General features: G+C 52.1%; 1 protein-coding gene across 3 annotated transcripts in view; it reads right to left on the bottom strand.

Annotated features, from left to right (window-relative positions):
* Positions 1-12204: 12204 nt before the first annotated feature.
* CEP131 (centrosomal protein 131) overlaps positions 12205-25598 on the bottom strand; it is a 28076-nt gene continuing 14682 nt past the window's right edge. For 2 of the 3 annotated variants that reach the window (XM_034789903.1, XM_034789904.1), the window contains exons 15-26: positions 25315-25440; positions 24855-24971; positions 21347-21449; positions 19906-20107; positions 19292-19399; positions 18432-18549; positions 17991-18065; positions 16419-16561; positions 14732-14909; positions 14380-14576; positions 12637-12697; positions 12205-12511 (exon numbers count right to left, since the gene is read on the bottom strand). In XM_034789903.1, the coding sequence (XP_034645794.1) occupies positions 12437-12511; positions 12637-12697; positions 14380-14576; positions 14732-14909; positions 16419-16561; positions 17991-18065; positions 18432-18549; positions 19292-19399; positions 19906-20107; positions 21347-21449; positions 24855-24971; positions 25315-25440 (1503 nt within the window). In that variant the 3' untranslated portion in view covers positions 12205-12436. The remainder of the gene's footprint in view (positions 12512-12636; positions 12698-14379; positions 14577-14731; positions 14910-16418; positions 16562-17990; positions 18066-18431; positions 18550-19291; positions 19400-19905; positions 20108-21346; positions 21450-24854; positions 24972-25314; positions 25441-25598) is intronic. The other variant, XM_034789905.1, reaches the window with a different exon arrangement.

Here is a 25598-nt window from a genome sequence, read left to right as displayed (position 1 = left end):
TGGAGTGAGTCACTTCCCTCCCCTTGGTCAGTTTGGGACTGCGATGAGGTAATGCTCGCCTGACCCTGAAGGGGGGGCAAAGCCAAGAGGAAAGAAAGGACATGGTAAAAGGGACGTTTGCCATGCTCTCTCTCTTCCTCCTCCATCTACAGACACCACCACCAAGCGACTGAAGCGCTGATCAGGGGAGAGCCTGGCTGAAGGCAACCAGCCAACCTGTGGTGAGAAGCATCTAAGTTTGTAAGTGTTAAGTGTTGAAAGTGTTAAGATCGACTTAAAATGCGTTTTGCTTTTATTTCATTTGACCAAATCAGACTGGTTATGCTTTGACTTAAAATCTATCCTTGTAGTTAATAAATCTGTTCGTTTGTTCTACTTGAAGCAGCACGTTTGGTTTGAAGCGTGTCAGAGGCTCCCCTGAGGATAACAAGCCTGGTACAGATCAATTTCTTTGTTAAATTGACAAACTCATATAAGCTTGCAGTGTCCAGTGGGCATAACTGGACACTGCCAGATGGAGGTTCCTAGCGTTGTGTCTGGGACTAGAGATATTGGCTAGTGTCATTCGGTTGCACAATCCAAGCAGCTTACATGTCAGAGGCTGTGCGTGAACAGCCCGGGAATGGGAGTTCTCACAGCAGCGCAGGGTCAGGCTGGCTCCCAGAATCATGGACTGGAGTGACCGAGCAGATCACCGGTTTAGATAACACCAGGGAAACGTCACAGCATAACTTGACATGACTGAAACATGGCTGAAGGGCTGCAGTGTTAGCAGAGCTTGAAATGAGTTCAATGGAGAGGACAGAGGCTGCAGGATGGAGGATAGCTCGGGATTTCTTAACCCCCGCTGAGTTAAGAAAGGTAGTTTCGCTGATGCATCATGAGGAGGGAGAGTCAGTTACGGCTTATTGTGCTAGCCTGTCCTCTAGCTGATACGGAGGAAGGGCAAGTAACAGATTGGTTATACAATGATTTAAGGGAACCTATTAAAGTGTTTATAGGATCTCAAGAGAAGTTGGATCAGGCTAGATTGATTAAAATGACCTGAGAGGCCGAAAAGGTAATAAGCAGAAGTGGCTCCTCCCAGAAGGCCGTCAGCGAGGTTTCTTACTGCAACTGAGCAGGCTACAGCGGTCCTAATCACGCCGGTATGGAACGTGGAATGGGACAACCCAACAAAGGACGCAGAGGGTCTGGTGGAGGATCAGTGCGAGTGCAGATATGGGCTTTACACCAGGAGAAAGGAGCAGATATGGTTTGTTTAGATGGACGACCTTTAGAGGTTCTGTTAAATGTTGTGAGTGATTTGGCAGGGAACAACTTACAGCCTCTGCCATAGCCTGGGGGTAGGGCTGTTGAGATTGCGGGAACAGGAGCGGGAGATGTGGTAGGCCCTTACGGCTTGTTGTCCCAGGAATTGGCTCAGATGGACGTGGCAGCTTCCCGTCAGAGTAGCTCCACATCTCAGTAGGGTTGCCGCACCCTTAGTAACCCCTGCCCCCCAAGATTGAATGTTAGTGGCTAAACTGCAGTCCCATGTAACTGGTAAACCTTATGTGGAACTGGGGCAGGTGGGGATGGAAGGAAACATATAATGGTTGCTAGTATTAATTGATATTGGAGCGGAGGCAACGCTGATGAAATCGGTGCAGGAGGACATGCAGAAAGGACAGACTATTCCTTTATTTGGATTTCAGGGCACAGGAGTGAAAGGAATTTTATTGAAAAACCTGCCATGGGTGATAGGACACAGTAAGTTTTGGACAGATACAGTGGGTCTGTAACAGCCTGACTGAAAATGCCATCTCAGGTGCAGATGTGGTACAGCAGGAGAAATGGATCATTGATCTGGCAGGAGGTTGGCTGTGGAAAGGGGAGACGGATTATGAGCGAGCAGGTGATTTCAGGAGGATAGAGGAAAGGAGCTTGCAAAGCCACTGCAGCTGTGGTGCTACCAGATCATGACTGGACACAAGAGTTCCCTATGGTGTGGGCCAAGAAGAAATCCAAATTGGGGGCATACAAGCAGCAGTGGAAATTGTAGGAACATTTGTAAAACCAGTTCCTCGATATTCCTATCCTGCCGAAGCTGTTCCACATATAGAACGGCTACAGGATTGAAAGGAACAAGAAGTGGTGGTGGAGTGCCGAAGTCCATGCAATTCTCCACTCTGGCCTGTGCGGAAAGCGGACGGAAGGTGGTGCCTCACACTTGAGTATAGAAAAATCAATGCGGCTATCGTCCCGATGGCACTAATAGCAGCTAAGCTCCCAGCTACACTGGTGGGAATAGCTGCAGCTGCTAACCGGTTCTCTGTATTGGATAGTGCTGGTTCTTTGCCATTCCATTAGCCCCCGAGAGTCAGCCTCGATTTGCTTGTACATTCCAGAACAAACAGCTCACATTTCAACGTGTCCCCACGGGTTACCATGATGCTCCAGCTATAGCACATGCACATGTGACAAGGAAGTGGGATCAACTCCCTGATTTGGATAATCCGGGGGTTACTTCTGATGTGGATGACATACTGATAACAGCCGTTTCCCAGGAGGAGTGTAAACATCGAACTAAACTGGTCCTGGGAATAGCGGAGAAAACAGGCTTTAAATTACCATGGGACAAGGCACTGCTGGTACAAGACGTTGAATACTTAGGTACTATCTTGGGACCGTGGTAAAAGCATTCTTATTAATGATGGGAATCAAACAGAAATGGCAGATAGTCTACCACACCCAGAGTGCAGGAAAAGTGGGAAGGAAGAATAGAGCCTTGACCAAGCACATTCAAACACAAGGCTGAGATTAGGAAACTGCTTTACCCACATTCCTGATGACCATGAGTGCCTTGGGACACGCTGGAAGTAAGTACCCGCCTTTTGAGTTAATGACAGGTCGAGCTAGGAGGACTCCTGAATTCCTACTCCCACCTAGAAAACAGAGACCTGAATGGGTGTGAAGGAAATTGGAATTTGGAATGGAAAGGAGGTAATCTCACCATGAATTTACAGTGGAAAAATGGTTGGTGGGGAGTATATGAAATAAACCAAGATATATGTTGGTATCAAAAGGAAAAGGGTAATGTAACAACCAACCAACCAAACCTGGTTTATGAACCAAGGGATGTGGTGTACTCATGGAGATATAACTCATTTCCAGTACGAACAATATCAGTGGCACCCTCAGATGACTAAAACCTCACCCTAGATTAACATCGCCAAATTTGAGGGAGGGGGAGTGGAATGATACAGATTGGGATATGGAGATACAAACTCATCAAGGCACACTGGACCAAATAGAACGGTCACTAGACTGATAATATCTGTAAAAGGTATGCTTGCTCGAAAGTATAAAATTGTTGAAAAGGCTGTAGAAAAAATAAGATCTCAAATGTGTGCTTGGTACGATGTTATATGTCAAGTCACAACATGGAATGGAGTTGAATGGGCAATGTTATTTTGGATTTCTGGAACTGCCGTATTATTCCTTGTGTGTTTCTGTTGGGGATATCAGATGTGTAAGCAATACAAGGAAATACAAGCTTTGCGGAAAATTTATAAGATTGAGTTGTTGGCTTATGTTACTGATCATGGCAAGATAATGCTTTAAGTTTTATAGAATCCAGAAAAGGAGACACAGGATCTAATAGTAGCGTACAAATTGCAGGTCTGATTGATGCGATATTACAATTCTCTTTGGTAATTGAATATCGAATGGAGGGCTGTTGGGATGGTGCCAGATTGGTGTGGCCGTGCTGAAGGAATGGCGTGAGCACAACTTGACGTGACAAACATGGCTGGAGGGCTGCAAAGGATCCTGGGAGCAGGGTCCCTTTAAGCAGAAGCAGATTTGATAAAGGACTGGCGAAGTCTGCGTGTACGATTGATATTGAACCTATTGGCCGGCAAATATGGGCCCATGCAAAAGTAAATATCACATGTATAAAGTTCCAGCATGGAGCACAGGTCGATCTAGTTGTAGTGACCTTACAGCAAGGAGAGCCAGAGTGAATGACTGATGAGTGAGTAAATGGGGGGTAATCTTCGTTCGATACCACCACCCAGACCCTTAAAAAATATATGGAGATATATCTATCTCATAGAACGGACCCTGAAAGGTCACTGAGTCCAGCCCCCTGCCTTCACTAGCAGGACCAAGTACTGATTTTGCCCCAGATCCCTAAGTGGCCCCCTCAAGGACTGAACTCACAACCCTGGGTTTAGCAGGCCAATGCTCAAACCACTGAGCTATCCCCCCCCCCCCCCAATCAGATCACATTAGTAACCACACACCCCCTGGGGACGCTTTTAAGACATGTGACTCCTTTGAGGAAAACGAGTATGAGCACCAAGCAAAGTACATTACTGGGGTTGAGATTCCTTACTTGACTCTTGAAGAAGCAACACTGCCCGACAGAATAGCCAAACCTCTGCTTCGTGGGCTCACGTAGGACTGTGACCAGAGGGGTCTCAAGGCACAAGGCCTGGCCTCGAGGGAACCCAAGGCAGACCAGAGGGCTGAGAAGAACGGACCAGCAGAGAAGAAGCCGTCTATAAAACTGGTAGCCCCCTTCGCTGTTTGCCAAGCAGGAACTGTGTGAGGCCAGCGCAGGGCCTGTTTGTGTATGTTCGTGAGAGAGACACTCGTTAAGAGGAATGCATCTCTCTTAATGTATAGCTCTTAAATGTCTAACATAGGAGTTGTGTGCTTAATATAACCCCTTACCACTTGTGTAATTCCTTCTCAATAAACTACTGTGTACTGAAGACAATGACTGTGGACCTTTCTCACTGGTATGACAGTAATCTGCTCCACTGGGAGCCAGTAAAGATCCATTTCAGGGGGAGTAGAGCCCGCTGTTGTCAACTTGGGGGCGACCCTGTCCCCTCCATGATCAGCCTCCCCTCCTGGGAATGCTCAGCACCCTCCATTCCCACTGCCTTCTGAGGACATCCAGCACCATTGTAGATTAATCTCTGATAATTTTTATATAACTTTACATTGTGCCTCTTCGTATAACCTTGTGGTGGGTCTACCCACGTGTGACCTCTGTTTTCATGGGACTTTGCATTGCCCTTGGTATAATATTATAGCCCCTAAGGATAGAATAAGATAGAAGAAAAATTTTTTTTACTAGCAGTAGAACAAGAGCTCTCCCCGCCCCCACTCTTAATCAATTGCCCTGTTGAATGAATGAGGTGTGGATGAGCAAGGCATGGAAGGCAGCACCTCCAGACAGCCTCAACTGTTGGAGAGGGGCTGGGAGCCAGACCCAAGAACAATAAAACGTGTCAAGTGGGCTCATTAAAGACAAGCAGACATACTGACGGCCTCAGGGGTTAGAAGCAAGCACCTTCTTTTGGAAACACCCTCTTTGCAGCATTGGGACAACACTCAAAAGAAAGCAGCACAAAGGACCAATGGACACGGACACAGAGTTTGAATCTGGTATAGATTTGCATAAGAGGAAAGCTGCTATAAAAGTGAGGTGTCTTGCAGAGGACCCCGGGTCTCGTCTTGTCAACATGGGAGCATCGATCCGGATCGGCAGAAGCCCGGCTCCACCCCCTCCCCCATCTAACTCACCTGGCCAGTGAAGTTAAGGGGAGCAACTAATTGGTAACAACAAGACGAAGTGTGTTTGTGTGTGTGTGTGAGTGTAAGTGTAATATATTATATGCATATAATACAGTGTTAATGAATACATGTATTACTAATAAATGTGGTGTTTTGCCTTATTCCCCCTGAAAAGATCCTGTGCAGTACTTTAAGTACAACATTTTGGTGGAGAATGCGAAAGGGGGAGCAAGCATAAAATCCACAGTTATTATAAAACTGGTGTGCACACCGCCAGCTTTAGCAAGCCTGGCACTAGAGGAAAAAGAGCGTAAACTTTCAGTTAATTAACCAAACTCTGAAGGATATAGGAGTTTAGGTTTAAATTGTGTTCATGACTGAGCTAAAGAGAAGAACTTAGTGTTTCTCACTCTGATCCGGGGAAGGATCTGATCCGGGGAAGGATTTGTATAATTGGTGTATGAACCCTCGGAGGTAGCAGACTGAGTAATACAGAGGGAGGCTTAGCGTCTCTCCCTCTGGCCCAGAGTGGGTTAAAAACATAAGATACAGATCTTGTTCTGTTAAACCAAACTCTGAAGGATATAGGAGTTTGGGCAGTGTAGTGTGGTTTATGTTTGTTTTGTTTTGTTTTTGTAAGTAATATTGTGGTAATTTCAGAATTTTGAAGAAAATGTTTAAGAAACGGAACCAGGAAGGGTGGGGGTTAGTTGGAAAGCCCACCCTCCTTGCTAAATTGGTAGTGGAACAAGGCTTGTGCCCATGGAAAGAAACTGTTTATTGGAAAAAGCAGGATCGGGCCCAGGCAAGCAACAGATAAAGAAACTAAAAAACAGGTTGGGTACAGAGAGTTAAAACAGCACTCTCAAATCTTACAGCAGCAGTAACATCAGGAGAAGAAACATTTGAGACCCCAGAAGGGGGCAGACCTTTGGGACCCCTCTGGAGATTGGGAAGCGGAATATTTGGGATATTTGGGTAAATTCCTCCTCCCAGGGCCAAAATGCCATTAAAACAGTTAACAACAGTGCCTGCTTCTGCCTCAGATCTCCAGGCCATGGCAAAATGGCTAAAGATTTTAAAACAAAATTTTTTTTTCTAGATGGAGTGTTAACGCCCTTTTACTGAGAGAAAGGAAGGATTTACACTCACAAAAAATGCACCACTTAATTAGCATTTGTGCAGCCCCAAGTACCAAACACACTGTGGCAGAAACCAAGCAGGTTCTGCCATGGTAAAAGCACTGTGCTAATTTGTTTCCAAGCTTCTATTTTTCAGGCTCTAAACCAGAACATCAGGAGAGCTGGTACCAGCTGAAGAGTTATAAAATACCATGGTTATAGTGTCATGACAAAGTCTGTGTTCAGTGTTCTGTGTTGCATGTTCTGTGTCTGTCTCTAGTGGTGTCCTGTGCTAGCACTGGGTCTAGAAAAAGAGGGGATACTACACTAGACAGGGTAAATGTCTTTTCCTCTCTCTACTTCCCCCCATCTCCATCCAACTTGTCAATCACCCCTTGTCTCCAAAAGACTTTGGTCCCCAGTGCATCAGGGTTGTTTTGTTTTGTCAGGTTCTCTAATAGTCATTTTGTTGTTAATTTTTGTTATTAATACATTTGTATTGTTAGTTACATTTGCTTGTATTATTATTAATTCCACACTTTCCTCTATGCACTCTGGTTCTATTTCCCCAAACCCTAAAGGGTAGTTCTTGGGCCCCCATAACCTGTAAAACCTTGGCCCATAATTGTATGGCCCCATCTTTCAGGTCCCCAGAAACCTCTGAGAACAACTGTTAAAAATAGGAAATTCTACAACATTTTAGCAACTCAATGTTAGTTTAAGTCCAAATCAGCTTAACCTTGCATAACAACTGTGGTACTCCTACAAAATCTTATTTGTTGTGTGTGCTTAAGAAGGTCCTGACCTCAGTGACTTTTATTGTTTGATGGCTATTGCAGCATCAAACTTGGGCCTCATTTTTTTTGTCAATGTACCCAATTATTGGAATGGTAATGGTTTTGTTGTATTTCCAATTATTATAATGATAATTGTTTGCATTTGTGTTTATGTTATATCTGGTGTTTAGTCAATTGTAATGGTTTTAGTTATAGTCACCTGGTTATAATTGTTTGGTTTGTATGCAACAAATACAAAAGATTTATATGGTGACCACTCAAAAATTGTTCTTGAGAGGTCAAAAGGGGGACAATGTAGATCAATCTCTGATAATTTTCATATAACTTTACATTGTGCCTCTTCGTATAACCTTGTGGTGGGTCTACCCACGTGTGACCTCTGTTTTCATGGGACTTTGTATCAAAGCCTCATTTAGAAACTTTGCATTGCCCTTGGTATAATATTATAGCCCCTAAGGATAGAATAAGATAGAAGAAAAAATTCTTTTTACTAGCAGTAGAACAAGAGCTCTCCCCGCCCCCACTCTTAATCAATTGCCTTGTTGAATGAATGAGGTGTGGATGAGCAAGGCATGGAAGGCAGCACCTCCAGACAGCCTCAACTGTTGGAGAGGGGCTGGGAGCCAGACCCAAGAACAATAAAACGTGTCAAGTGGGCTCATTAAAGACAAGCAGACATACTGACGGCCTCGGGGGTTAGAAGCAAGCACCTTCTTTTGGAAACACCCTCTTTGCAGCATTGGGACAACACTCAAAAGAAAGCAGCACAAAGGACCAATGGACACAGACACAGAGTTTGAATCTGGTATAGATTTGCATAAGAGGAAAGCTGCTATAAAAGTGAGGTGTCTTGCAGAGGACCCCAGGTCTCATCTTGTCAACATGGGAGCATCGATCCGGATCGGCAGAAGCCCGGCTCCACCCCCTCCCCCATCTAACTCACCTGGCCAGTGAAGTTAAGGGGAGCAACTAATTGGTAACAACAAGACAAAGTGTGTGTGTGTGTGTGTGTGTGAGTGTGTGTGTGAGTGTAAGTGTAATATATTATATGCATATAATACAGTGTTAATGAATACATGTATTACTAATAAATGTGGTGTTTTGTCTTATTCCCCCGGAAAAGATCCTGCACAGTACTTTAAGTACAACACCATGCAGGATTGGGCCTCAGCTTCCCTGTCATGGCAGATCCAGGAGCAGAGTCCCCATTGAGCTAAGAGAAGTAAAGGAAGGGAAGTTACTTCAGGGAGCTCCTCCCTGTCTTCCCTCCCCCATTATCTCAGCACCTTCCTGGAACAGACACCAGAGAAGCAGCCCAAGGACACCAGTGAATTAACCCAGCAGCAGCGCCTCACACTAGCTGGCCTGGATGAAAGAAAAACCATCAGCTCAGCCTAGGCACAATGGTCCGTTTCCCTAGGCAGGAAACACAGGATGTGCCTGCCGGCCACACAGCCGGAGAACCACGGTGAGCTGGATGGGGAACTCCTCCCCAGAGAGGAAACAGACCCGAGGCTGAAGTAGGACATTTCCTGGAGCTTTCACCCCTCCCCCCGACAGGGATCTGCAGACAGAGTGAGACCACGCAATCCCTGGCTGGCTGGAGAAAGCCCCAGGAAATGTCATGTCGGCCTCTCGGGGCAGGAGTGACAGGGAGCACATGGGCTGCACCTGTCGCCTCAGGATCCCAATGCGCTTTACAAGCTGGGATCATCCGTACTCTACAGATGGAGAAACTGAGATACAGCGAGGAGAAGCGACAGCGAGTGGACTGAGGTCTGCTGTTAACCAGTTCCCTGCTCCTCCCGCAGATCACGCCCTGCTCCCAGCACTGGCAACGCTTGGATGGTAGTAACCAGCTCAGGGGTAGGTGTCAACTGTTCTCAAGTGGGCCATGGGCAGGACTCCCTTAGTCAGCAGAGCACAAATAAGAGGTAAGAAAAGGGGGTGAAAACCCCATCCTAGTCCTGGGAGGCCCCAGAGCAAGTGCCAGTCAACACATGCCTGCAGGCACGCGCCAATGCTCTGTAACAGTCCACACAATGGGTCTCTCTCAGCAGGGTCCCGGCCATGGGGAAGACTGAGCGGCATCCCAGGGAGCCTTGCTTCTGAGAAGACCAGGGACAGTAGAACTCAGAATTATGAGCACCAGGGTTACGAACTGACCAGTCAGTCACACACCTCCTTTGGAACCGGATGTGCACAATCAGGCAGCAGCAGTGACCAAATCAATCAATCAATCAAATACAGGGCTGTACAGGCAAGTCTCATCTTACGCGCATTTAACATGTGCAAATTCAACAACAACAACAAAGAGAAAAATAACAATTGAAATACTGTACCTGTAGTGTGGGCGATTCTGCCCGCCATTACACTCAATGTAATTTTGACTATATGTGATTTTCGCTTTACGCGCTGACAGCAGAAAGTAACCCCAGCATAAGATGAGACTCGCCTGTACGGTGTTATATGTAAACTACTAAGAAAAGGGAAAGTTTAAAAAAAGATTTGAGAAGGTAAAGAAACTTTCTGTGCTCGTTTCGTTTAAGTTAAGATGGTTACCTAATCACATCAGCCATACCATCAGGGGCTCGTTCACCTGCACATCTACCAATGTGATATATGCCATCATGTGCCAGCAATGCCCCTCTGCCATGTACATTGGCCAAACCGGACAGTCTCTACGCAAAAGAATTAATGGACACAAATCTGACATCAGGAATCAAAATACTCAAAAACCAGTGGGAGAACACTTTAACCTGTCTGGTCATTCAGTGACAGACCTGCGGGTGGCTATATTACAACAGAAAAACTTCAAAAACAGACTCCAACGAGAGACTGCTGAGCTGGAATTGATATGCAAACTAGACACAATCAACTCCGGTTTGAATAAGGACTGGGAATGGCTGAGTCATTACAAACATTGAATCTATCTCCCCTTGTAAGTATGCTCACACTTCTTATCAAACTGTCTGTACTGGGCTATCTTGATTAGCACTTCAAAAGTTTTTTTTCTCTTAATTAATTGGCCTCTCAGAGTTGGTAAGACAACTCCCACCTGTTCATGCTCTCTGTATGTGTGTATATATATCTCCTCAATATATGTTCCATTCTATATGCAGCCGAAGAAGTGGGCTGTAGTCCACGAAAGCTTATGCTCTAATAAATTTGTTAGTCTCTAAGGTGCCACAAGTACTCCTGTTCTTCTTTTTGCGGATACAGACTAATACGGCTGCTACTCTGAAACCGATGGTTACATGCAGCATTTTTCTTCTGCGTAGTAAAGTTTCAAAGCTGTATTAAGTCAATGTTCAGTTAAAAGCAACAGAGGGTCCTGGGGCACCTTTAAGACTAACAGAAGTATTGGGAGCATAAGCTTTCGTGGGTAAGAACCTCACTTCTTCAGTTGTAAACTTTTGAAAGCACCACCACAATGTTTCGCTCTGAGTGACGAACAGCCTCAACTCCCGAGGTGCTCTGACGTCGGAGGTTCTAGTGGAACAATGCGAATCCCTCCTCACAGGAAGCAGCAATGCTGTGAGGGCCCAGCAAACATTGCTCAGAGCCCAGCCCGCTGTCCTGGCAGATCCTGGCACCATTAGCCGTAATGGTGGCCGATCCCTCTGCTTTCCCACTGCTGCAGACAGGAGCCTGGGGGAGAGGTGCTGGAATGAATGGAGACGGGTGAAGAGACCCCGGTCTCAGCCTTGTGGCCTGACATGCTGAAGCAGAGGTACCTAGCTGCTGATTCCCGGTTCCCTTGGTAGCGTATTTATGCAACAGGCCCCCCGTTATTAAAGGGTGTCAGTGCTAGTGGCAATTGGTGGACTGAAGCCTGGGGACTGAATTCCGCTCCCTTGGCACAAGATAGCTTCTGTTGTGCTGCCTCGCTGCTGGCAGGAGCGCAGCCGACGCCCAGGGTCTACCCCAGTTACAGAGAAGGCCGGGCTTGAAGCACCTTCTGCGCATGGCACGGAGCGTGACTGTACGGGCTGATCACCTAGCACCAGGCCTGAGGTGAGCGAGTCGCCAAGGAGGAGCAGCCTGAACCAGTGGGAACCTTAGCTCGGGGTTTCCTGACTGATGCAGTTACAATGCTAGTGTTAACCTGGCACTGATGGCGGGGTGGGCTGCGTGTTCTGTGTACCAGCCAGCAGGATCGCCAGGCTGGAGAGCACAGCCCAGACCAGAGACATGTAACCCAGGGCTTCTGCTGATCACCCGTGGGACAGCGACAGCTCGCTCACCCCATTGCCATGGGCTCAGTACAGCCGTCTACTGACGTCGGCCACACCCAGAAGCGTACGGTGAACGGGGAATGGAAGCCGCCGTCCAGCTCGGCGTGTGTGCGTAAGGAGAGTAGAGGGGGCTGAGGGCTGGCTCAGCTGTGCTGGTAGGAAGCAGTGAAGGTGCATTTCCCACTAAACGCTCTGCTCCATCCCTCTAGCCCTTTGCTGCGAAGTGGGGACGAGTCCTCATTCACCGCGGGCAGCCAGAGTGTCTGGATCACACTAATCCCTTGCATCTGACCAAGAGAAAAACCCGGGGACCAGCAGCAGCAGGTGTTGGGGGAGGCCAGGGCATGATGAAGGGCGGGAGGACATGCCCTAGTGCATACCCAGATGCTACTCAGTAAAGGGGTCAAACGTTTGCTCTTTCAGAAACTGCACAGCACCTGCTCATCCCCCCCAGCAACCAGAGATTGGACGGACTTTAGAAACACGCACGCAGTTTACTGTTAAAATACCACACAAAAGCCTGAGCACTGGGAGTCCTCTCCAGCAAGGGGTCGGGCTGAGGCACAAGTAACGGAAGTTGTAAAAAGAGAACAGCACAGGAGGAGGGGGAGACTCCACTTCCAGCCCCGCGACCACAGAGCAACTTCCTGGGCAACGGGAGCCCCTGTTCCTGCCGTACTGCGGGAGGGGGACGGCGCCCTGGTTGCTAGTTAGTAGCCAGCAGCTGTTTTCGCTGTTGCTCTAGCAGGGCTTCCAGGTGGTCTGCCCGCTTCATAGCTGCCTGGAGCACACAAGACAGGAGAGGGAGCTGAGGTTAGACACATGGCAGAGGGGCACAAGGAGGGACAAAACCGGTGCCAGAGACCCTGCCCCAGCATCAGGGCTCCTGCCCGCAGGGACACTTACTTCGTACTGTTTCCGAAGAACATTCACCGTCTCCTCTTTCTTCACGATGGCCATCTTCACTCTGCACGGAGACAAGGGAGACACGCCCACGGCCGGGCTGAACACCTGACACATGGCTGGGATTCAGCACAGCAGCGGCCAGCGACAGGCGCTGGCGAGGTGACAACGGTCCCTCTCCTCTCCAGGGACTCACGTGCCCCTGCACACACTCATCGAGCCTGTTGTGCTGATGAGGGGGTGTCGGGGATCAGACGTTAATAAAACCCTTGCTCCCTGTTATGACATCAAGCAATTTGGGGGCCTGGATCAAGTTACCAATGCCGAGGAGGAGGTAGCGACCTCGCTGCGCTGAAATTACCCAAAATGCATTGAGATGACTTGAACCCTAAATACTGCCTTTCCTTTCCAGACTCTCAGGTGCTAGCCGCACTCCTCTGCCGCTTTGCCAGCAGCTTATCACAGCCCTTTCGGCTTCAGCAATACCCTTGGCACCAGTTTTCCTAGTGCCAACTTGGGGTGACCTTTCCCAGCGATTGTATGTAGCAGAGAGAGCTGGACTTGTCACCTCAGGCACAGCATGCTGGTCTCTGCAGCAACCGTCGGCCCTGCAGGGAGGTCACCGATGCTCTCCCTGTTGGATGCACGGTGGGGAAGTTGGCAGGCTGAGAGGGAAAGTGTCTCACCCCGAGCCACAAAGCATGTTAGTGTCAGAGCAGGTAGCTGCTCCCAGATCTCCTGACTCAGCCTTGTGGCTTACCACAAGAGCATGCTCCCTCGTCAAGAACACGAGAGGCAGAGATGGGCCCAGGTGGTGGGGAGGAGGAGACACTCCGAGGGGCTGGAGCGGTCACACAGCCTGTGTGCAGACACCAGCACACCGCACCCAGGGCCCACTCCTCCCCAGGTACCTGCCGAGTCCTGAGCGCACTTAAAACCACACAGCAGGAAGGACGATGCCCGCCGCCAGCCCCAGGAGTTCACGTCACTGTAGTGCTTCACCCGACGCTGCTGATCAAGAACCCCTCGCCCCAGCTTTGCCTGCCAAGAAACATCCCGTCCCCCTCCAACCTGGCCTGATGGTGCAGTCTCCCCCTCCTCCTTCCCTCCCCCCAGCTGAGGGCTCTGCGCCAGAATTCCCCGCCTTCCCTGACAGCGGGATCAGCTCCCAATCTGCTCTTCTCTACCTTTCCGGTCAGACTCTCAGTGCTGCTGTTTGCCATCTTTGGCACGCTAGGTCTACAGAGCCAGGTCTGCCGCGGGGGCGGCCTGGCTATCTCCACGGCAGCACCTGACAGGAGCCGATCGTAGGCCAGGCATAACCCAGTTGCTTCTGGATAGTCACAACGAGCGGCGGCATGTCTGCGCACATGTCTGCACTCCTCTGCCCTCTCCCGGCAGGAGTATCTACACCACCAGACCAGCTAGAGCCGCTGAAGGCCCCCCTAGCTGGGCCAGCAAAGGAGCAGCTCCGGTGGCTCTCCAGGGAGAGGCCCGTAGGTCTGGTGCCACAGGGCTGCCACTGGGCCCAGAGGGATCAGCGCAGAGCAGCAGAAACCACAGGCAGGTAGCTAGGGTGACCCATGGCTCCACGCAGGCAGGCATGTGTTAGAAAATGCAGTGCTAGGACCCCATGTGACATGGTCGGTTTTGCATAGGTGACAGGCTGTGGGGCTCGACTGCCCCCAAGCCCCAGTCTTGCAATCGCGGAGCCCAAGCCCCATGGAGCGGGAGCTCAGCCCTCACCTCTTATGAACCTCCTCCAGCTCTTCCTCCTTGTCCCGGGCTATCCTGTCTAGCTCCAGGCGCTGGCGGGCTCGCATCTCCGACATCTCTGCCTTCAGCCGCTTGTTCTCCTCCTCCGTCCCCACCAGCCTGTCCGCAAACTCCTGGCGAATCACCTCCGACAGGCTGCTCCTCTCCTTGGCCAGCTGGTCCTTCACCTGCGGGGGACAGGAGAAGTCAGGTGCTCTGATGGGCACCGAGCATCCAGGTGGAGCTCAGTGCTACGCGAGGGGGAGCTCACAGGAGAGCATCCCACACACCTGGGCAGCAGAGCTCCTGCCCAGTCCCAGTGCACAGCCTGCCCCTCACCCACCTTCCTGATGTCTTCCACCTCCTGCTCCTTGTGCTTCACGAGGCCCTGCAGGTGCATGTTCTCGCCTTCCCGCTCAGCCAGCCGCCCCTTCAGCTCGTTGCAGCGCTCCTGCAGCTTCCGCTCAGACCTCTCCAGCTCCTGCAGCTCCGCTTCGTACTTGTCTCGGACCCTCTTTATCCTGGGGGAAAACACAGGAACAGCCAGCCTGGATCAGAGCCCAGGCCCACCTAGCTCCGTTTCCCACCCCTGGTGTAAGAGCCCCACAGCAGTAGACCCGGGATAATCTTACCCCACATTGGGTCTCAGCCTGGCCTCTGATGGTTAGAAATCGGCTTACACCCTTAAGCAGATGGTTTCGTATCCCTGCCCCAAAGATGTAATTCTGTAACTCTGGATGTTGTTCTTGTCCACAGAAATGTTCCATCCCTTTTGGAATCTTGTTCGATTATTGGCCTTCATGGCCTGTGGCAGTGGGTTCCACAGGCTAACCACACACGGGTGGAAAAACCTTTCCCTTCATCGGTTTTCCATTTCCCACCTTTAAACTACACAGAATGTCCCATGGTTTGAGGGTATAGGGGCAGGCAAGGATGCTGGGTAAATAAGGCCCTAAAGGGAGTCAGGTTACGGGGGAGGGAAGCAGTGTCAGAGCTCTGAGAAGGAGATCAAACAAGACAGCTTTCACTCCCATAGGTGGCCTCCTCAGCCACCAGCATGGCATTGTGGGAACCACTGGGCCTACATAAAGGAGGCCTGCCCAATGGCTATGGAAGATCAATCCCTCCTGGCTTATTTAACCCCTTCCCAGCCATGGGCGGGGATGGGTGCCTCTAAAGGTTCAGTGGGGAAGCATCTGCTTTGCCATTCAGCACTCAATGGTGCAAACCTTCATACATGCTACCTCTTCGCTCCAAAATTAACAGTGTTCAGACTCAACAAGGAGTCTGGTGGCACCTTAAAGACTAACAGATTTATTTGGGCATAAGCTTTCGTGGGTAAAAACCTCACTTCTTCGGATGCATAGAGTGAAAGTTACAGATGCAGGCATTATACACTGACACATGGAGAGCAGGGAGTTACTTCGCAAGTGGAGAACCAGTGTTGACAGGGCCAATTCAATCAGGGTGGATGTAGTCCACTCCCAATAATGGATGAGGAGGTGTCAATTCCAGGAGAGGAAAAACTGCTTCTGTAACGTAGCGTTCAAACTGCAAACACAACTGTGTGCCTAACTGGGTGCGCAAGGTTGCGGAGGTGCAAACTGGGCTTTGACACACACAAATCATTAGATGCGTATCAGCTGGTGATGCAAGCACTCATAAGTGCATCCACAAATCAGGCACACAATTTCAGGCTGAGTTCAGAAAAGCCAGGCCTTTACAAAGAAGCGTAAGTGAAGCCGTTCTCCAAATACGAGTACCAGAGCGCTTATTTTCATTGCTTACTACTGTGCGCCTTAATTCCTGGGTCAGGGCGCTCCAGAGCCCCCCAACTCACTGAACCCCTGCTTTCCTCCACTGAGGTATGGAGCCTGGGGCATCCTCCCACACTCCGGTTAGCGTGTTCTTGGCATGGAGAGGTGGGCCCAGCTACAGAGATGCCAGATGACTGGGTTGGAGGCCTAGAAGCACCAGGGCTCACTCATACAGGCTCAGTACGTCACTGTGGCCACCTGGCCCCTTCCTACCTGTTTTCTGCCACCCTCTCGCACTCTTCCTTGGTAGACGACATGTCGGCCTCCAGGCGCTGGATGACCAGCTCGATCTCTTTGTCCCTCTCTTTCCTCACCTCCTCCTTCAGCTCCCGCTCCCGGGAGAGCAGCCAGGCCTCCTGGGGAGAGAGTCAGACATGGGGTCAGATGGCAGGAGATCCAATTACAATTCAGACTGGGGTAGGGGACAGCAGCTTCAGCGAGGAGCTGATGTGATAACTGGGCCTACACATTTACCCTAACTGTGAGCTCAACTGTGGGAAGTGACTGAAAGTTCATACAGTGTCACAATAACCAAGACAACAAACGCTGACGGGGTGCAACAGGAAGAGACAGACAAGCAGTCCAAACCAAAAGGCCTCCTGCTACACCTCAAGGGTTGCGTTAAAATCATGCCTGATAAACAAAAACAATGTGAGACCAGAAATTATGAACCCCTTGGTGCGTTGGAAATCAGGCCAACAGAAGGAGAGGATGGGCTTCCCCACCCATCACTTCTTTTTGAGGTCCCCCAGAAGTGACTTGGGGTTGAGGGCTACTGCAGCGCTGGCTGAATGAAAGAAGGGGAAGGCATTAGCTTTGCCATTGGAGTTACCACCCCCGCCATCTCCTAGGACCCTGGACTTTTTTCTTCCTAATCCTGAGAGAGATCCTGAGCAGACCAGGATAGAGAGGGGGGCGCTCAGGTGACATCATCATCTCCATTGGCTCCAGCTGAGTCCTGACCACTACCTGGGATGTGAGACTGTCGCACTCCTCCCCCCACCTGGTGCCGTCTTCCCCACTTTATTTTTCTCTTGGCTATCTCCCCCTTCTTTTCCCTTCTGTCTGAGAAGTGTCTGGCTTAGCCAGCCACAACAGTATATTTTGCAACAGTGCTGCGAGCCTGTGACCAGAAAGGCAGCGAAATGCAAGGTCCTAAACAGCCCGTCGCTGGTACAAGTTTGCCAGGTCTCAGGGTGGCTGATCAGATCGTGGGCTGGGCCCGGGGTTTCCCAGCAGCGAGGATGCAAGTGAGAGTTAACACCAGAGACTGAAGCTGCATTTTCTCTCATCGCTGTTCTTCTCTCTCCCCTTTTGTGGGTCTTTGTCTTGTTTTGTCCTCTAGGAAACGGGATGGGACTTTACCAGCAGCGCCAGCTCCAGCTCCCCTCAACTAAAGTCATCCCTTTTCCCAAAGACCGTTATTACCGTCTTAACCCCATCGAAGAGATGGTCCGACAAGGGGGGTCTTTGTAAAACCTCTCTCCAGCTAAAGGGAAAGGGAACAAGGGCTGTTGTCAGACTGAAAGCTTTACTCAACCCTTTCTATCCCAAAGGCTCTCACTGGTTTTCCTTCTTTTCTGTACCGTTACTAACAGGTGAAAAGGCTGTGAGACGGCGTGTTGCCATGGTGCTAAACGGGCTCAGGTCTCCGGGTACCAGCCCCCAGACTGGCACCGTTTAATGCTGGACAGTGACTGGGTCATGTTAACACCGATTCTTTGGGCCCGCATATTCCATCTAAATTCATAGAACAGCCACATTCGCAGCCAAGTGTGCCGTTACCTCCTTCTTCATGTAGTTAGCCTCCCACGCCTGCTTCTCAATCTCCAGCCTGTCCTTCAGCACCTTCACCTCCGCCTGCAGGAGGGAACAGTAGGGTGAGAAACCTGCTCAAGGGAGCGCCACGCACCATTGGCCAGCCAGAATGCCCCAGGCCTTCCGCAGGCGAGGCCCAGCTCCTGCTCCCGGCGGGCAGTCTGCTTCACCCAGCACATCCGGAGGAAAGGTGTCCACACTGCTGAGAGGGGGCTTCGACCAGCCCGGCAAGCTGCACCCAATGCAGGAATGTGGGTGTCCATTCTGCACCCCATGGCTGACAGGAGTGTGGGGTGCAGCTGACTTTAATCTGCTCACGAGGCCACCCTCAGGGCACCCACAGGGGTATTCTATCGCCCAGGGCTAGAGCCAGGAGACCACACGCATGGGCTGGGGTGTGGGGCAAACCTGGTGCCGCCTCTCCTGCTCCTCCTTCCCCTTTTCGTACTCCTCCTTCAGCGCCTTGGTGACTATGGAGCCGTTCTCCTCCAGCTGCCGCCTCAGCTCCTCCAGCTCCACTCTCTGCCTGTCGGACACAGGGTCAGCACTGTCAGTTCACTGTCACAATGCCCCTCGCCAACCCATGGCCCAGCGAGCTGGCAGCCCTACTGGACTCAGCAGGACTCTCACCAGGCGTCTGTGGCCCACCCTGGCCCCTCCAGCACTCGCAGCACAGCCTCCCCAGTAAAAAGCCAGCTCTGCTATCCCTAGGCCCAGCAATGCTTGTCCCTCAGTGCAGCCAGACTGGGCCATCGGCTCCCGCCCCATTCCAGATAGGAAACAGAGCCATTCTGCTTCCACAAACCCGGGGAGCAGGAACCGGCCGTCTCCGCTCGCCGGGGAGCGCAGTGAGAAGAACCTCACAGCTGACCTCTCCTCCAAGCCCCACCAGCCAGGATCAGAGCTGTTCTCCCAGCCCTTTCCTGCAGCGTGCTTGCGACCGCATGGAGAGACTGCACCCCGCGGCACAGGGTCCGCCAAAGCCAGGAGTGACGCCAGTGGGAACAGCAGCCCCTGAGAGACATGGGGGCCGGTGGAGACAGGATTTGGCCTAAAGGTTCGCGCTCTTGCTGGACTAACAATATGGTTTTAGCCAGTCCCTTGATCAGGGAAGAGTCCGAGAACCCCGGTTCCACCAGGGGGCTGGTAACAGTCTGGCATGGGCATTTGCCTCAGACAGCCCAGACGAGCTGGGTGGCGTGAGGGAGAGCCCGATTCCCACGCTCTAGGCTGAGCACAGACCCATCTCTGCACCGGGCTGCTCTCACCTGGCTGCCTGCTGACTGAGCCGCTCCTTCTCCTCAGCGACCTCGCCGTAGAGCCTGCGGCGCTGCTGCTGGAGTGCCTGCTCCTCCTGCTCCAGGTGCTTCTCGTACCTGCCGTGGGGGAAGGACCGCTCCGCTCAGGGAACTCGCCTGCCCTCCCAATGCTGTCCCTCTGGGGTTACCAGTGGATTAGTGGGACTCAGCTCTGCAGAGCCGCTTGCCTCTCCTCCCCCTGCAATGCCCCAGCCCTGTTACGCCGCTCTAGCTTCGCGGGAAGCATTCATTCCCTGCTAGCTGCCCGCGCCTCTCAGTTGAGGCAGATGGGGGTGGCTGTCCACGTGGGGAAGGAACTTCTGCAGCTGAGATCCACCAGCAGGCCGCAGGCTAACGGGGGATATGGGCAGCTCCTCTCAGGCCGGGGCGCTGGAACGGTCTGGCCAACGGGTGCTAGTTTATCCCAGTGGGTGGGACACATGAAGGCTTGAGCCAAAGCTGCAGCTGGCCATCCAGCCTAGGGGTGATTATCTCCCCCCACCCCTCTGCCTCCCGCACAGGACAGAAGCAGATGGGAAGGATCCAGTGTGAAACTCCAGCCCTCCCTCTGGGTCCCTACGTACCGCTGCCTGGCCAGCTCCCTCTCCCGCTGGCCCTGCTCCTCCTTCTCCCGCTCCAGGAGCTCCCTCAGCTCCTCTGTCTGGCGGATGTAGCGCTGGGCTGCCCGTTCGTCCGACTGAAGCAGCTCTGCCTCGTGCAGCGTCTTCAGCTTCTTGATTTCCTGCTTGTGTTTGGCAATTAGCTTCTGGATCTCAGGCTCCAGCCCTGGGGGTCGAGGCAGGGGGCGGGGAGGGGAAGGGAAAAGACACTTAGCTGGTGATACTCATGGGGAAGGACAGAGGCATCATCCACACAGCCTGGGTGAATGGGGCTCTCAGAGTGTAACATACTCACACCCGATTCTCAGACCAATGTCCTTGGAAGGTGAGTAATGGCTCTGCCAGTGGTTAGCTCTCACCACATCATGGCCTGGAGATAGGACAGGCAGCTAAAGGAGTGGGAGGGAAGGGGGAGCTACCCAAGCTTTCCAGCTTCAGGACTGAATACCCCATAACACTGATGGGGCAAGCCTTGAGTCCTTCCACCATGCCAGCAGGGAACTAAATAAAACACTCTGCTATCCCTAACTCAAAGCTTCGCCGCAGCCTGCTAGAGTGTAAACTGTGAGGGACAGGAACCGGCGTCGCATCGCATGCAGCATTACTTATGGGCAGGGGAGGAAACTTGCTGAGCCCTGGACAGAAGTCAAGGTCCTCAGCTCAAGAAACAAAGTCCAAGAAGAGCATGAACCAGTCACTTTATTGTGAGCTCCGGCCAAAACCCAGCCTGGGGCGGGAAGAGGGAGCCGACAACAGGAAGGACAAAGGACCCAGAAAGCGCAGTAAGGAAGGATCCTGCACTGGCTCCTAGGACAATGGGCTGGATGAGCTAACAGGGCGTTCCCTTCTCCAGCTGCTAATGCTCCCGTCTGCTGTGACTACTCGGTGCTTGGCAACTGGCATAAAGGACAAAACCAGCAGGGAACCGTCACTGCTACTGTGAGCTGAGCTTCAAAAGGGAGAGGACCAAAAAAAAGCACAAAGGCGGGGCAGCCTCCAAGTCAGGGCCAGGACGTGGAAACGCGCCATGGGCAATTCCTGACCCTCCCCACCTCGCTTGTTGATTTAAGTTACTGTTCAGGGGCATGTGTCCGAAAGCAGGATCTTGGCTCCTCAGAAGAGCCTGCTCTCAGCCCAGTACCTCACAACCCTCCTAGCAACAGCGAGCTGGGACGTCAGCACAGCGCGTTACGGCCCCGGGCAAGGAAGCTGCAGCCGAATCTCCTGCTCGCACTGGACCATCAGCAGAGCAGGAAATGCACAAGCAGAATAGCCCTGACATGTGGAATCTGCAATGAGGTGTCAGCAGCTCCTTATGGGTGGGGCGCCCGCTGTGTGCATGTGGGGGTTAGGGACAGACGCACACTGGCTTTCACACCTCTGCAGCGAGAGGACCCTTCTGTACCTTTCACAGTGATTTCTTTGATCTTCTTGGTTTTCTCATCAATCCATTTCTCTCGGCGGATTTTCTCAGTCGCACTCATCAGCTCCTTGAGTTTCTTGATCTCCTGTTGGGAACCGAATATCAAACTTCAGGGACAAGATGGAAGGCAATAAAACTCCCTACAAATGCAGTTTTCCCATTGAGAGGAAAGTCCCTTACACCAGACAAGAGCCAATGACCTTTGCTATGCATGGGCAACTTGAACAGCCGCAGCCCAAGCGCGCACCCCACAGCTAGGCAAAGACACACTGTCCCAGTGCCTTTACCCCTCTCCTTGGAGGGGGCCAGAAAGCCCTGCGGAGCTCAGCAAACAGTAGCAGCGAAGTTACCTGTTGTAGTAGGAAGCCCTTGGAAATGCATCTGCTGAAAGTAGCAAACAAATGAGAGCCCCAGCTGGAAACCTGGTTTAGGGCGAATCCAGGCTGATGGTGCCTATCTGAGGACACAGGGAGGCACATATGCACATCCATGCGCACATGCAGTTACCTGCCTGGAGAGGCGTGTACGGAGTGCTGTGTTCTTTTGGGGAATCTATGAGTACTTGATTTTCCAAGCCCCGATTCAGGACGGGAGCACGGGGGCTATAGGAGGACAGACAGACGCACCTTTCACAGGATCTTGCAACGTCACAGTTGAATCTACACAAGCTTTACAATGCCACACAGCTCTGCTAAAGAGGATGTTTTCTGGCCTTCCTGCAGCAGGCTGTGCCCAGGGCAGATATTAGCATGTCACTCCTTCCTTAGACATTACTGCTTCGCCAACTGCTTCCGATTCCATGGGCACACGTGATGCTGGACACTCCAGGTCCTACTGCTCTTACCGTTCTTCTCTAGGGCGCTTGTTTGGGAGAGCCAGCTCCAGCGTCCAGCCCAGTCAAATGTAAATCATTAACACTTGGCATTAATAAGTTTCCATGGAGGTTTCAGTTGAATAAAGCATCTCTAATTGCTGGCTGGAATGCAGTGCTCCATGTTCGCACAGGCTACAAAGCACCCTGAATCCTTTCGGATGCAAAACACTACCGAACCGTAGGACAGCTGTATCACCTGGACTCTGTTTGGAAGGAAGGAAGGTGGGGGCCATTCTAAAGGGGCTGTGGCTCTCTCTGGACAGCGTGACCCCCTCGAGGGAGAGGAGACAGCGAATTGCACAGCAGCAAAGTCAGAAGAGGAAGAGAATGATGGCTCGGACTCAGCCCCTGAGCCCAGTAACCAGTGCAGGGAGGAAGTGTGGTTCTGGCTGTTATTGTCAATGACCAACCCTCTGTGTCGAGCTGTGAAATCCTCCACATCCTCCCTGCCCCGGGCAGGGGTTTGCCTATTACCATCTTGATGCTTTCACCTGTAGGTGCTCAGAGACAGCAGCAGCTCCAGGTCAGGCAGACAGTGCACGGAACAGAGGTGCATGGCACAGAGAGAGCCAGGAATAGTTTTACCTCCCACAAGGGGGCCAGAGTGCACCAGACTGGGGAGAAACCCAAAGGCGTGTAAAGTCCGAGAGTCTGGGTGGGAGCAGAAACCCAACAGGGGACTGTGGTGACGACAGGAAGATGCAGCCAAGCGGGTGAGTTAACATGTGGACAGTGCTGAGAACAGCACTAAGGAGTATCACAGCTGGTCCTGCACCAGAACATAGCTGTCTCTGCTCACACAGGCGAGGGAGTGCAAGTCACACCTAGGCTTCCGGCTAACCGGCTGCAGGAAGTGCTGAAGGGAGGGGGCACATGAAAGCACCAACTGCTCGTTCACCCCCGTGACTCAGAAAGCAGATGCAGCAGCCTAACTAGCTAGGCAGTGGGGCCAATACAGAAACCGGCAGCTCTCAAAAGAGCCGAGTGGCAGGAAAGTCCCATGAACTCAATTCCTCTCCGCGGACCAGCATGCGACGGGGCTAGCAAGGAAAGGAGAAGGGGCTCCTGACTGCTTGGCAACCCAGCTGGCCTTAGAGAAGCCGAGAAAGGGAATTTAACCCATCACACAAAGGATGACCCCGGGGCTGGGGCATCAGCGTGCGACTTAGGAAGCCTGGGTTCAACTCCCTGCTCTGCCACAGACATCCTGTGTGACCTTGGGCGAGTCCCTCAGTCCCTCTGGGGCTCAGCTCCCCTCTGTGCCACGGGGCTAACAGCCCTGGCCTGCTGCACAGGGGGACGTGAGGATAAATGCGCTAAAGATCATGAGGACCCCAGATATTATGGTCATGGGGGCCAGATGAGTACGTGGGGCAGACAGATCATGGCAGGAGCCCTCAGCCCGGGTCTGTACCACCCCTCACTGTCCCCAGCTAGTCTCTCGCCAATAAGTATTGCTGCCTCACCTCTCGACCAGGTGCTGAGCCAGCTCACCCACTGCAAGATGCGAGCCACCCAGAGGCTCTGGGGAGCACGAGCGCACTTGCCTTTCCCTCCTGTCTGGGCTCAAACTCTGGCTTAAAAGCCAAAGTGAAACGAGCGTGGTGAGTCTTGACTTAGTTTCTATGCGTCCACGTGACAAAGTGGCCACGGTTTGATGCTAATGGCTGTCTCCACTCGATGCAGGGCTAGGAAATAAACAGCAGGACTGGGGTTCATTGGCTGGTCTGTGGGCAGGCAGGGGGCTCAGAGCACAATAGCAGGAGATGCAGCAGGCCCATAGTCAGTGTGCATGGGAGGGTCGGGCACCCTCGCCAAGGAGTCAGTTCAGAGCTGCTGAGACTGGCTGAGGAGAACAGATCTGAGTAAGGCGAGGCGATGGGTTGCTGCTCTGTCTGACCAGCGCACAGCGACTGAGTCACAGGTAAAACCTGGGCGAAGGGAAACGCAGGATGACCGTTCCTCACGACGAGGCAGCATCCCGCAGAGGATGGACTGTTTGCCGGAGGGCGGCAGGACAAGCTGAGCTCTCAGAGCCCCTTTGCCATCGCTCCCTCTGAGGATTCAACCCACATTACCCTCAGGCCCTGCGCATTTCCAGCCTGGGAACAAGCCCCTCTGTTCAGTATCCAAAGCCACTGTAAGAAATTCTTCTGCAGAGGCAGGTTTGTTCTGGTGCCTAGTAAGGCCTCAGCCGGCGCTACCCAGCGGGCTTGGGGCGTCACCTCCACAGCCTGGCCTCGGTGCGGAAACAGGCCGTCCTCAGCAAACTGACACTAACAGCTTTCCATTGCGTGCCCAGCTCTAATTCCGGTTGGCCCAGCCAGGCAGGGCTCGGATGTAATGCAGCAGCCCCAGTCAGTCAGGATGGAAGCCTCCTCTGGCTTGCCAGCTAGACTCAGACTGGATCCACCCCGTGGGGGAAGCCATGCTCTCTCCCTTTCATCAGCAGAAGAGGTAGCCAGGACCTGGATGGCTCCAGCCTAAGAAAGCCCACAGATTGGAGAGGACAGAGTGTTCTGCCTCACTTGCGCTCTGCTGTGATGGTCTCAGAGCGAGTCTCGTCTCTCCACTTCCCACCCCGCACCCATCCCTCCCTCCTCCACACCTTCTCACCAGCTCATGCTGCTCCTGCATTTGGGAAATCTTCTTGGTGTATTTCTGGTCCACCTGCTTCAGCTCTGCCACCATAGCCTCGCACTTCTCACTCAGAGCCTTCTTATCATCAATCAGCTGAGAGAGAGGGTGGGGGAAGGTTAGATCACCCTGCTCGGGACCCAGCACCCACGTCATGGGTACTGACTCCACTGCAGGTCCTTGGGAAGTTAAAGGGTGCTCTGCCAGCTAACTACTCCGAAAGGCTGGTATAGAACCTGCTCCCTCCCCACCAGGCAGCCCCTTGCTGGAGAATGGGAAGCAGGGTCCCCCCACACACACACCCAGGCACAAGGGCTTTCGGAAGGAGTTTGTAACTGGAGCAGACTCCCAACACTTCAAGAAGGACCATTGGAGGGGTGTGAGGAGGGGGCTCCTGGCTTCGTGATTCTAAAGCGTCCCACCCGGGAAGGGAGATTACCTGGTCGATGAAGGCCAGGTGTCTCTGGATAGCAGCCTCGTACTGCTCTCTCTGCAGCTGGAGCTGGTGGCCAAGCTCCTTCTCAGTCTCTTTGACGTGCCGCACGGTCAGTTCCCGCTGCTGTGCCTGTCAGGCGCAGGGGAAATAACCACAGGACGTTAGGGAGAGCTGCCCACATGGAGCCGAGGCTGGCATAACCAGTCACTTTAGTCCTGAAGGGCACAGAGAGGGCAGAGACCAGGAATGTGCCTGCCCACTAGGTTCAGCTTGACTGGGGTTGAGGG

Source organism: Trachemys scripta, chromosome 14 (assembly GCF_013100865.1).
Source record: "Trachemys scripta elegans isolate TJP31775 chromosome 14, CAS_Tse_1.0, whole genome shotgun sequence".
NCBI classification, from domain to species: Eukaryota; Metazoa; Chordata; order Testudines; family Emydidae; genus Trachemys; species Trachemys scripta.
Note: the sequence above shows the minus strand (reverse complement) of the source record. Positions and strands in the feature narration are given on the sequence as shown.